The sequence below is a fragment of the Callionymus lyra genome, chromosome 12 (assembly GCF_982586985.1).
Source record: "Callionymus lyra chromosome 12, fCalLyr1.hap1.1, whole genome shotgun sequence".
In the NCBI taxonomy this organism is placed as follows: Eukaryota; Metazoa; Chordata; class Actinopteri; order Syngnathiformes; family Callionymidae; genus Callionymus; species Callionymus lyra.
In genome coordinates, this window is record NC_141829.1 from 5,918,966 (window position 1) to 5,932,357 (window position 13,392).

General features: G+C 37.9%; 1 protein-coding gene across 1 annotated transcript in view; it reads left to right on the forward strand.

The window, feature by feature from the left end:
* The first annotated feature begins 866 nt into the window (after window positions 1-866).
* col18a1a (collagen type XVIII alpha 1 chain a) overlaps window positions 867-13,392 on the forward strand; it is a 91,048-nt gene continuing 78,522 nt past the window's right edge. Inside the window, exons 1-2 of the mRNA XM_087803927.1 lie at window positions 867-956; window positions 1,036-1,109. Coding sequence (XP_087660053.1) covers window positions 952-956; window positions 1,036-1,109 — 79 coding nt within the window. The 5' untranslated portion in view covers window positions 867-951. The remainder of the gene's footprint in view (window positions 957-1,035; window positions 1,110-13,392) is intronic.

Below are 13,392 nucleotides of genomic sequence, written 5' to 3' on the forward strand. Positions count from 1 at the left end.
AAGAAAACATAAAAAAGTAAAAATGACATTCAAACTGTCACTTACATGCGTGCAAAACATTTTCTCAGGTGCTCAAAATTTCCAACTGCGTGCTAAACAAATAGGCACAAATAAAAAGCCATACATTTTTACTTATTTTATCCATAACTTTCTAATGTGTATCAAATGAAAAGTATACTTGTATCACTGGAATCGTGTTCTGATAAAACTTGTTTAAAATCTAATGCTACTGCTGCAAAAAAAATCGAGTTAATATATAAAAGAAAACATAAAAAAGTAAAAATGACATGCAAACTGTCACTTAAGAGCGTTCAAAACATATTCTCAGGTGCTCAACATGTCTAACTGCACACTCAACAAATAGGCACAAATAAAACGCCATACATTTTCTTATTTTATCCATAACCTTCTAACATGTATCAAATGAAAAGTATATTTGTATCACTGGAATTGTGTTGACTCGTCTGATAAAACTGGTTTCAAATCTAATGCTTTTGTTGCTAAAAAAATCTCGTTAATATATACAAGTAAAAATACAAAATACAAAAGTCAAACTGCACACTCAACAAATAGGCACAAATAAAACGCCATACATTTTTTTAACTTATTTTATCCATAACTTTCTAATATGAATCAAATGAAAATTATACTAAAACTGGTTTCAAATCTTATGCTACTGCTGCAAAAAAATCTAGTTAATATATAAAATAAAACATAAAAAAACGCCAATATTTCTTACTTACGCACACCTTCACGCACTAAAACACGCGACTCCCTCTAGGACCCGGGGGAGTCCCCTCGCCTGGGCCGCCGCCGCTCCTGCAGGTTCTCTTCTGTCCTTCTTGTCTTCTTCCCTCCATCAGCTGTGGAGCTGCTCACTGGACTCTTTCCTCTGCCGGTCCATGTAGACATTCCACCTCGGAACAAAAAGCTCCCAGAGAAGACGAGAAGATGAGGTACTTTTTTCTTTTTTAAGTCTTCTTCTTCTTCTACGAGGCAACAGGTGAAGACGATTGAAAATGTTTACCTGTGCAGGTGTTCCTCGCGAGCGGAGCGCTTCATGTGTTGTCTCCTTGTTTTCGTGACTCCGGCTGCATCACAATGGAAAGGTAAGAAAAAGAAAAAAGTTTCATATCAACACTAACATGTTGTCTAATTTGATTTAATGTCAAACATAATGATACTTAAATCATAAAAACAAACACAATGTACGTATTAAGGAGTGATGTAGTGTCTTCTTTCTTCAGTGTGAGTTGTTAAAGTTACATTTCACCAGGTTAACATGCACTTGTTCACCCCTGTGTGGAAAAAAAAAGCTCTTTTTCTTCAGGAAGTGCCAGAGATTAGAGATTTGTTTAACCCACACACTCCCAGACTCACCTGACTGACCTCATCACGTTAACATCCAAGAACTTTACAAATGTTTTATTCGTGTCACGACAACTCTTTGAAAAACATCTTCATTGTCAAGTCATGCTTCGGTGATTTTGCACGGTTGGACGTGCGAGAATTGCACCGACAACATCTTTTATCAATTTTAAACCCAAACTTACAGTGACTAACAAGAACAGCTCATTCTCTTGTTCTATTCTCTCCTTTAAAAACCATTGAAATCCCCCTTTTTTTTTTTCTTCTGCTGCCACCAGAGACGAGGTCTGTGATCCATTAACATCTTGGTACTGCGAACAGATCGATGCTTTAGTTTTTACTGTTTCTTTGAGGACTTTTTCTGTGTCTGGAGGCCTGTAGTTTGAGCTGACCACAGTTTGATACTATAGCTTTTGTTACCCCCCCCCCCCAGACCCCCTTCTGTGGAACACCCTACAGGCATGACAAGCTAGGACAGTCGCGTCGGATTCTTCCAGCTGTTTTACCCCTGGTTGGATAATAGTTGTTTTAGTCTGGTCTGGTTTAATAGCTTAACCTGCTATCTTAACCCTTTAATAGCTAACCTGCTATCTTATTCTATATAGGAAGCATACATCTGCCAAGGGGCTAATTTCATTTATAAAATCACAAGCGTCTAAATAAATCAATTTTTGTCAGGATTTGAAACAGCGTCGCGCAGATTTAGCCTCTACCAGTAGAGGCGATGTTAGCTTTTTCCATCTCAGTTGGTAAAAATCTAGCGATTGTCATCACGCAAATCCTAAAAACGTATGAATAAACAATAATAACAGATTTCGTCTCATGTGATTTTTAACTTTAGATTCAAAGTTTCAAGTTTGCTGCATTTGAGCAGTTGCTATAAGCCATTGCAGTGAATGATAGTTCCATTAAAACCTTCAAAAATAATTCCTGATAGAACTGTTATAACTACTTAAACAATGGTTGATCTCTATCTTTTACCTCAAAAAAAAAGATTAGATTAAGTAAGTAAGTAAGTAAGTAATATTTATTTATATAGCGCTTTTCCAGACCAGGGTCACAAGGCGCTTAAACAATCAAAACAATACTCAAAAAAGTACATACTCTAAAGATCAAGATAATACTGAGAACAACACAGGAGTTCCAGAAAATCAAGGAAAAGCCTGAACAAATAGAAACGTCTTAAGATTAGACTTTATTAATCCTCTGGAGATCTCAATCGGGAAATTGGGTTTCCAGTTCACAGCAACAAAGTTCAAACAAAAAGAACAAAGCACAAAGATAAAGATGTCAAAGCCTAAATAAGGTTTTTGTGGTTTAAAAAAAACTTTATTTGAGATATTTTGCTAACCACCAGAAAACATAGTTTCTTTGACATCTCTTTGCACGTTGTTCTTTTTTTAAAATTTGCCCTTTGTTCTAGTTTATATGAAACTATCGTCTGCTGTGAACTGGAAATCGAAATGATAATAATAATATTAATAATGATAATAATGCAGGTTATATATAAACATTAAAAAAAAATTAAAAATGACCACGAGTGTGATGGGGGTCGATCCACTCACGCACTGTTGACTCTTGCCATCGTTTGTGTATGAAGTTGCTTCCTGTGCTGCGATGTCACTTCCTTTTACAGCTGACGAAGGCAAATGCTAAGATAAGAGATTTTTTTGTCTCTTTTGTTGTAGGTTAAAGTCCTGGTGAGCTTTACTGACATTGTTTGGTGTAGGTAACACAAATGGTGCTTTTGGATGCTACTAAAAATCTTGAATTAAACTAAAAATAAGCCTTTTTTTAGATAAACTATTGAGGTCATCTATTGTTGTGTTGGAGCCACAAGGTTGTTGTTTTTTTAATATCGCGTCAAATAGAGTTTAGCAACTTGCTAGACATTATGCTACCTAGTTTAAAACGTTTTGGTCGCAATACAATAGCTACAAATGCGTTCAAATAAGTATATTAAAAATGTTGGAATTTGAATTTCTGGATTATGCTTTGAGATGATATCTTAATGTTAAGTTTTTCAAACTTAAAAAAGTTTGTAGTTAATATAAACCTCAGTCCACAAAAGCCCAATTGTGCTAACTACTCCCTTATTATTAGAGGCTAATTTACTTCTTCGTAAACTTTATTAGAGCTTAAATATAAAGCAAGTTAAAGTCTCGAAATTCCTCTAATGTTTTTGTCGCGATGTTTGTTGGCTTAAAAATGACGTTATCATCTATGATAGCATGTTTAAGGGGCAATAAAATATTTAAAATTAAATTAAGTGGCCTTTGCATTTATAATAAAAAATATAGTATAAAAATCCCCAAGTAACGCCGGGTCCTAGTTAAACCACAGTTTTGAACATAAAAGCAACAGATTTCTGATCTAAAATTCTGATTTTAACGTAGCATCTAAATTCCTATTGGCTGGCGGACGAACATGGTTTCGGGGGAGACCCTCAATAAACCCACATCCCAGACGCATTCCCACAAACGTGGTCTAGTCTGTGTGTGTCCGCGTTGAAAGGGCCACTTGGTTCTGAGCCCGATGCCTTTGGCTGCATGCGACATGCTTGAATTAGGTCTGATTCATTCGCGGTGCCTCAGCAGGGGTCAGGAATCCCTATTGTCATGTGATCTTTGACATGCACCCGGTGTGGTTTTGCCCGAAGGAAGCGGGACGGGGACGGAGGGGGGAGGGGGAGCGGCTGTAAGGGGACACCCCGCGGCTTCATTTAATGGCTGAATTAGATGCCACATTAAAAATCACAGCTGGGTTTGCTTTTCCTTCTTGTAACAGCAGGGGGACGACAGAGCGACGGAAAAGTCTCGCGGTTGACTTGAAAAATCCTTTAGAATCAGTAGTTATTTTTAAAACCTGTATTGTTGTGGCAATTTTTACCTGAACCGCCAACAAATTAGTGTAATTAAAGATTTAAAATATAACATAATTCACCTCTTTCTGTTGTTTTTAAAGTACATTTGTGTAAAGCTTTAGTGGCTACGATACATATCACGATACAGGGCCGACAATACGATATATAGTGATAGTGTAGTAACAAGGATATATGTGTAGTATTGTCCAGTACTTGACTCTGGTGTTGTGATAGTGTAGTAACAAGTATTTATGTGTAGTATTGTCCAGTACTTGACTCTGGTGTTGTGATAGTGTAGTAACAAGTATATATGTGTAGTATTGTCCAGTACTCGACTCTGGTGTTGTAGTATTTACAGACCACATGACTCTTGATGAAGTCGTAACTGCTTTCATTTGTTTTCAAACCAAAATATGTCCAAACATCAGCTTTAAAAGCTGCTGGAGTCCACTGTATCCTCTCGTTCTCAGTCATCGCTAGGATCTCTCTGGATTTTATTGTTCCTCTAGCTGTGGAGGACGTAATGCCTTCTTTTCATAGGCCACACGTTTACTAACAACACAAAAATGAAAAAAACACTGTTAATATTTGCTTTTAAATTGTAAAAAAAAAAAAAACATTTTATAAACACTACATTGAAATATAAACCAGATAAATTAATGAGATAATAACGTAATGGAAATATTGTTTTCTTTTACATTTTTATTTAAACTGTAAATTGTCTTGAGAAAACTTCATGATTCGACACATAATTTAATTGAAATTATCAGTGGATCGATTCTTTTTAAGCTTCTTGTTTTTTTAATACATTTTAATTACTTACTGATGCGCACTAACACCAAATATTTTGAGGACACAGAAGTGTGTGAAAATGTAGTATGCTATGCACACTCAAATGGCCAGAAAATTCAGTGTGGATCAATTAACACTTTCCACCCTCAACAGCCGCCATCTTAGTGACGTAGATGACGCTAAACGAAAGCTACGTCTTCTGAGCAGATACGTTATTGTCTCATTTTCCACAAAACAACACAACAACAATAATGACACAATGAAACACAACTTAATAAGAAGCTGTCGAGTCATTGCCGGTAAGTGTGTAGCGGCAGTGTTTGATTTGAGACAGTACCACACCGTCAAAATTTTAGCACTGCACAAGTAAGTGCACTGTCTTACAGTGTACTGTAAAGCATAGAGACATATGCTGTGTCTCAAATCACATACTTACTCTTAGTGCACTGGTTAGTATGCATCAGGATAGTGTACGTACTAACTAGTAACTAATTCTCCACAGATAGTATGTCTCAAATCAAACTCTGCTGCTACGTACTAACAGGAAATGACACGACAGCTTCTTCTTCTACTACTATTTAATGATGATTTCAACCAGCTGTAGGAACACTACCGCCACCTGCTGGCAGCATGTTTGGTTTGGATCAAGAAATATGAGAAATATTGGCGAGATATTTACGCCGGTATCAGCAGCGAAGACGTGTCGTCCTTCTACTGCTTCTGAAAATACACCTAAAAATGCACTACATTTGAGTTGTAGTGACGTAACTTTTGGTTTACAACGTCAACTAAGATGGAGTCGTTTATGGTAGAAAGTGTCCATCGATCTATACTCAGCTTTGTGGGCGTTTTAGTGACCATTTAGTGTGTATGGAGCACATACTCAGAATTTAGATGCACGTTTAAGTACACAAGTATTCAATTTGAGACACAGTTTATGTCTTCTACAAGTTGGGAGGATCATCATGAAATGTAGCCTCAGAGAAAACATGAATCATGTCAGCAACTTTCGACGGATCTGCAAGTCAACCGTCTCATCGTCGTGTCATAATAACAATAATATACAACGAGAGGTGCATCCTCTGGCAAACATCTGTTGACTCATCACGGATACTTCCAGCACTGGGAGGAGAAACATCTGCTTCCTTCACAAACCTCTGATGTTTGTGTCGAAGGGAACGTGAGTCAGACTCTCGGGTCTCGCTGGGAAAATACTTTCATCTAATTATATCTCATTTGTCACTTGTTTAGTTGTCTTAAGTATCCCATTACAGACGCCTGGTATTTTTGGCTAAAAAAACTATTTCCAAATCAAACCTTTTGGAATTTTGATTGTTGGTTTTTTATTTCCTGACCCCCCCCCCCCCCCCCCCACCCCCACACACACCGTTAAAGTCCATTTTCGGTGTCACCGTTCGGATCCTTGCTGCTACTAAATGGAATAAATGGAGCGACTGTGCACAGATTCTGTTCACTCAGTGAACCTTGTGATGTCTAATCCCTGGATTTTCTAGTCAGTAAACCCACTTATTCTAGATCGGCATCTCAGGAGGTGCCTCATATCAAGGTCGTGGAGCTTCATCTCAACCGTTTCATTTCACCTTAAATCCCTACGAGGAGGAGGTCGTATGTATTGTGTGGTTCCTTTGACTTCTGACTCGGGTCTCTTGTGTGTGTGTGTGTGTGTGTGTCAAAGATGTCATAGTACTCAACTACCCCTTTAACCACTGTTTTTTCTGCCTTAGAAACACATCCAAATGTATATTTTGTGGTCTTCAGTCAGATAGGTTTACCTCTTGAATGACACATTCTTCACTAATGGACTTCTTTCCTTGTTTAATGTTTACGACACTGTTTCTTGCTCAGGGTATACCTGTCGTATAAAACACACAAAGTTGCGTACCAGGACCACACGGAAACACGAGCCGGTTCTGTTTATACATATGTAGTCGTAACAGTCGTAGTTGTGTGGTCTGAAGAGGAAATCAAATTTGTGTTGTTTATGTTAATGAGTATCTGTTTCTTTTGGAAAAACCGCAGTGAATAAATCCTGCTTTGGTTTCCTAACGTGGTCCATGTGGATCCTTGCGGTGACACCGGAAGGTTGTGTATCTGTGCGGTACATCTACAGTACCTCTTCACTGTCTCAACTCTCTCTCTCTGTTCTTTTGTTCCTGGAGTTTGACGATTTATTACGTTTTTCTGTCTTTTTTTGTGTGTGTAACGTAATGCCTCTCATCTCCAATTACACCATTTCCTATCGTTACACACCCAAAATGAGTCCCAGATGTGAACGTTTTCACCACAAAAAAACGACATAAGATATGTTTCTGCTTTTACTGTTACCTCACTTTTGTTGGGATACGAACTGAGCAATAATAACATGAACGTTACACGCCGTGCCTTTGAACTATTGGCCTTTGACTCGACCAATTGTTCGCTACCGAATCTGGACTTCGGTTTTCTCTCTCTTTAGTTTCCTTTCATGTCTTGCCATTTAGAGCATGAGTAAAACTCGGTACACCGAGTAAATTTTTGTGACCTGCCGGATGGTTTGATCAAAATCAAAGTAGGTTAAAGTTCGTGTTGATATTTTGACCTTCAACTGTGAAAAAATCTCTAAACTTCTGGATCTGGAGCTTATAATCCATGCGTTCTTCTCGTTTATACTATTGTAACAGTTCATTTTGGTGTCTAAAAAAGAAGGATCGTCTCGTCTGCAGTTGATACAAAACTCTGCAGCCAGAATTCTGAGCTGCTCTAGTAGAAGAACTCACATTTCTCCGATCCTTCAAACTCTTCACTGGCTGCCAGTTTCTTTCAGGATCATTTTAAAAATTCTGGTTCTTACTTTCAGATCTATTCATGGTCAGACCTTCCATCACTGATCTGATCCAGACTTACACCCCAGTTCGGGCTCTGAGGTCTGTGGATCAGAATCTGCTGATGGTTGATGTTTTTTTAAGAACATACTTGCAGGCTTCTTTAAAATTTCTGTTGACAGCTGTTATTTGTATTTTTATGTGCTCCCACCAAAGTGTTTCAGGTGCGCTCGGGCGTCCTCTCATGTTGTCCCTGATGTCAAAATGCCAGGTTGACAGTGTCAAAATACAGAGAGGTGCCGTAATTACTGCCTGTGTTCCAAAGGGAAGAGCATCTGAAGGGTCTCCGGCGCTCTACGCCCGAGCGTCTCGCTGGCTAATGGTACACTGAGAACCCTCTTTGCTTTCAGCGACTCTTTCCTGTTTGCCGCCAAACCCTCACTTATTCGCTTGTCTTTCCCAGTCGTAATACTTTACAATTTACGATTACAATTTGTGAAGGTGTTGGGTTGTGTACTGCAAAGAGTAATTTGGGAAATTATAGACCTGAAAAAAACATATTTTGGGATTTGTAACTGAAAGTAAAGATGGACGCCTTCGTGGGCAATGTTGGAACTTTATCTTGATAAGAGGTGTGTATTATCAAGAATCTGGTGATATAACGCATCACTATACAGAGAAAACAATACTACATATTGCTATATATCGTGATAGTGTAGTAACATGTATATACTGTATGTGTAGTTTTGTCCAGTACTTGACTCTGGTGTTGTGATAGTGTAGTAACAAGTATATATGTGTAGTATTGTCCAGTACTTGACTCTGGTGTTGTGATAGTGTAGTAACAAGTATATATGTGTAGTATTGTCCAGTACTTGACTCTGGTGTTGTGATAGTGTAGTAACAAGTATATATGTGTAGTATTGTCCAGTACTTGACTCTGGTGTTGTGATAGTGTAGTAACAAGTATATATGTGTAGTATTGTCCAGTACTTGACTCTGGTGTTGTGATAGTGTAGTAACAAGTATATATGTGTAGTATTGTCCAGTACTTGACTCTGGTGTTGTAGAATTTACAGACCACATGAGTCTTGATGAGGTCGTAACTGCTTTCATTTGTTTTGAAAACAAACAGCAGCTGTAAACGATTCTTGAGTCCTCTGTATCCTCTCATCCTCAGTCAGGGCCGGAATCTCTCTGGATTTCATTGTTCCTATAGCTGCAGAAAATGTACTGGCTGCTGCCATCTAGCAGTATTTTTTAATTGTGAATAAAGTAAGGATGTTGTTTTATTTTAATCACACTTCTTTAACTGTAAACCATAAAAGTATATATGGTAAAAAGTAAAATGTGATTTGAAAACCAAATAATCAAATAAATGTATATTAACCTAAAATAATTATAAAAACATGGAGATTCATTGCCATATATATTTTCTTAACCCCTCTAATACAGGGGAAACAATATTATGTATTGCGATATTGTAGGAAGGTTGTATTGTGTTTTATTTTAAAAATGATTTAACCAAGGAAAACTAGTTCCCGATAAGTAATGTGTTAAAATGTAGTGTGCAATGAGCCAGAAATTGCGTGTCGATCGATGGACACTTTCCACCCTTAATGGCTCCATCTTAGTGACGTAGATGAAGCTAAACTGAAGCTGACAACACGTCTTCGGAGCAGATACTGACGTAAATGTCTCGAGAAAACACCAATTTTACCACAAAACAACACAACAACAGTAATAAAAAAAAGAAACACAACTTAATAACTTGTTTCAATTGGTGAAAAGTGTCAAGTGTCAGTAATAGTGTTTCAACGACTGGTTTCAATCAGTGTTAAAAAGTAATAGAAGAAGAAGCTGTCGAGTCATTTCCTGTTAGTGTGTAGCAGCAAAGTTTGATTTGAGACATACTATCTGTTGAAATTTGAGCACTGCACAAGTAAGTGCACTTTCTTACAATATACTGTAAAGCAGTGCACTTGGAGAAGTGTGCGATTAGGGTAACAACGTTAGCCATTCTGGTGTGTAAAGAACAGCATGTTGGAGCTAGCTTGCTAAGAGGTGGACACGGGTCAGGGGCCAGTGATGCACTGTATCCTAATAGAGCTAATGTGGTTTCAGACACGTCGACCACCCAGAGAAGCGTCGCAAAAAAAAAAAAAAGGCTTAAAGAAACGTTTCAGACAAAAGCCTTTCCCGGTGACGCCCACATCTTCCATGTGGTCACTGCAATTGCTGGCAAAAGCTTGGCTGAAAACTCTGGTCTCCATGGCCACCAGGTGCAGATTTTTTTTTTCCACCACAGAGTTTGAGTTTTAGCAAAAAGGAAATTTGATCTTTCTCACTGGCACTCCGCTGCTGTCTCCGTCCACAAGGGAGTGTTCTCTTGTCCTGAACACAGGGATCGCCATGAAATAGAATCTCTCGCCGTTTACATTTTCATGCACAAAGAAATCCACACCATGACCCCCCCTCCCACCACCCGCCCCCCCCCCCACTCAAGAAGGGAGTGTTGATGACCATATAAAGAGATGATTGTTAATCTATTTTTAAAAACACTTATTCAGACCCAACATGTTCACCTTCATGTACCGGCTCGACCCGTCGCTGTTTTTTTTTTTAATTGAATGAAAAGACCTCGCGGAACTTCATGAGGCCCCTTCAGGGGCATTGTGTTTTGTTTCCAAACTTCACTTTAGCGTTTTTATCCCTTCTCGCTTTCTCTCGCCCCGTCTTCTTATCTTCCGATTGACTCTGGTGACGTCCCGCTTTTCAGAGCATCCTTGAATTCCACTCATTCACCCATCGCTCAAGAGCCGCCGTGTCCGCGGGCCCTTCTCTTGTTAACCCCTCACAAATCTCACACCATGGGGCTGTGAATTGAGGAATTGAGGAGAATCCCGTGGGACGGGGAGATTACCATCAAGCCGAGAGCTTCTCTGACAAAAGAGGGATTTGCTGAGTCCTACACTTTTTATGCACCGGAAGAAGGACCTGGTTGAAGTTGAGCATTCCATGACATGCCTTTTCCCCCCCCTTACTGTACCTGTCCATAGACTTGGAAGAACAATATTTAAGATGTTTTTTACAAAGGGTTTATTAGTCAGGTTTTCTTTTTTGCAGTTTTAAAATACATACAGTACACAACAGACAAAATGAATTGAAATGTTAAAAACTATTACTTTAAAACAAAGTTAAAGTTCTTGTCTATGAACTTACTTGAACTTACTTACTAAAAATGTGCAAAAATAGTTACATATCAAGTTCTAAATAAAGATTCCATAAACTGTTACCAATTTAGGTTTAATTGGAACTTTCAAAGACTGACACATTCAGAATCAGAAAGTTTGTTCTGGAGACCTAGACCCTTGGTCCAAGGACCCGACTGTTGCCTGGACCCACAGAGAGAAATAAATCATTTATAGGATTTCATTACTATTAAATAATATTTCTTAAATGTGCTTAGTTTTTTCTTTAAAATAAGGTATGTTCTCTGAAGTAAGAGACTCTTGACATGTCAAGTTACTCAAAAAAATAACCTATAATAGAGTTCAAATGAGTAAAACAGGAAATATTAAATGCTTTATTTTTACTGTTTTTATCTGAATGTTGGTCCGTGAAGGTAATGCTGACGTTAAACTGGTCTGCAGTTCCAAAAAGTGTGGGGGGTCCTTGGTCAAGAATCCAGCCCAAGGACCCCCCACACCTTTTTAGAACAATATTTAAGATGTTTTTTACAAAGGGTTTATTAGTCAGGTTTTTATTTTTGCAGTTTTAAAATACATTACACAACAGACAATGAATTGAAATGTTAAAAACTATTACTTTAAAACAAAGTTAAAGTTCTTGTCTATGAACTTACTTACTAAAAATGTGCAAAAAAAGTTACATATCAAGTTCTAAATAAAGATTCCAGAAACTGTTACCAATTTAGGTTTAATTGGAACTTTCAAAGACTGACACATTCAGAATCAGACAGTTTGTTCTGGAGACCTAGACCCTTGGTCCAAGGACCCGACTGGTCATCTGTTGCCTGGACCCACAGAGAGAAATAAATCATTTATAGGATTTCATTACTATTAAATAATATTTCTTAAATGTGCTTAGTTTTTTCTTTAAAATAAGGTATGTTCTCTGAAGTAAGGGACTCTTGACATGTCGTTACTCAAAAAAATAACCTATAATAGAGTTCAAATGAGTAAAACAGGAAATATTAAATGCTTTATTTTTACCGTTTTTATCTGAATGTTGGTCCGTGAAGGTAATGCTGACGTTAAACTGGTCTGCAGTACCAAAAAGTGTGGGGGGTCCTTGGTCAAGAATCCAGCCCAAGGACCCCCCACACCTTTTTAAAACAATATTTGGGGCCCATTATCTAGAGTCTAGATAATGGGCCCCAAATATTGTTTTCACCACAGACTGGTTGAAGGGAGACAAGAACTGCCCTTTAAGGTATGGGAGCAAATACACTGAAAATAAATTGGCAAAAAATAAATGTTAAATGTAGAAAAAATGCTTCTCTCTATAACGCTGACTCAGCAGGACTTGTTTCACTTGACATGGCCCTGAAGTTTTTGTTTTACTTATTTTCACTAGTTTACAACCTTTTTTTCTTTTTGGAAACTTGACCAGAGCTTGTTAACGATCCAAGATTTTCAATAACGGTACTGATACCAACACTTTCAATTCGAAACCGGTTCCTGGAGGATGAACAGTTTCATAATATCAATTTTAACTCTTGGGGTAGATTTTCACTCTAAGCTGTTTATTATGTGTAAAATAAATTGTTAAATAAAACTGCAAAAAGAAAAGAATATAATGAAGATCTTATTCTAAGGGTAATGGGGGAGGGACTAGATAAGCTTCTTGCTTCTCCTGCTTACCCTTCGGACATGAGACATGCCCGAATAAACAAATACCAATACTACTACTACAACATATCATTTTCAGTGAAAAAGTGCTAGAAGGCAACAAGTACATTTTTTTTCAACATACTTCTGTTCACTACCTTCATTTTTCATTTATTAAATTTGGTCACACGTAGAGAAACTTGGCACCGAAAGACGAAGCATGGTTCGATACTTGGTACCACCGAAGCATTTTGGTCGGTGCCACGAAAGAAACCAAGTTTAACAGCCAGTACTGAACTTGACGGAACCAAGCAACTTCAGTTTCACAAGTTAACAAAGTCTCTCTCTAAGTGCACTGCTTTAAAGTACATTACAAGACAGTGAACTCACTGCACACTTACCGGACTTCGACAGCTTTTTCTTCTACTACTTTTTAACGTTGATTTCAACTGGTCGTTGAAACACTATCATCGACACTTGACTGCGATTTTCGCCAATCGAAACACGTTATTAAGTTGTGTTTCATTGTGTTATTATTGTTGTTGTGTTGTTTTGTGGTAAAATTAGCATTTTCTCAAGATATTTACGTCAGTATCTGCTCCGAAGACGCATCGTCAGTGACGTAGCTTCAGTTTAGCTTCATCTACGTCACTAAGATGGCGGACGTTGAGGGTGGAAAGTATCCATCGATATA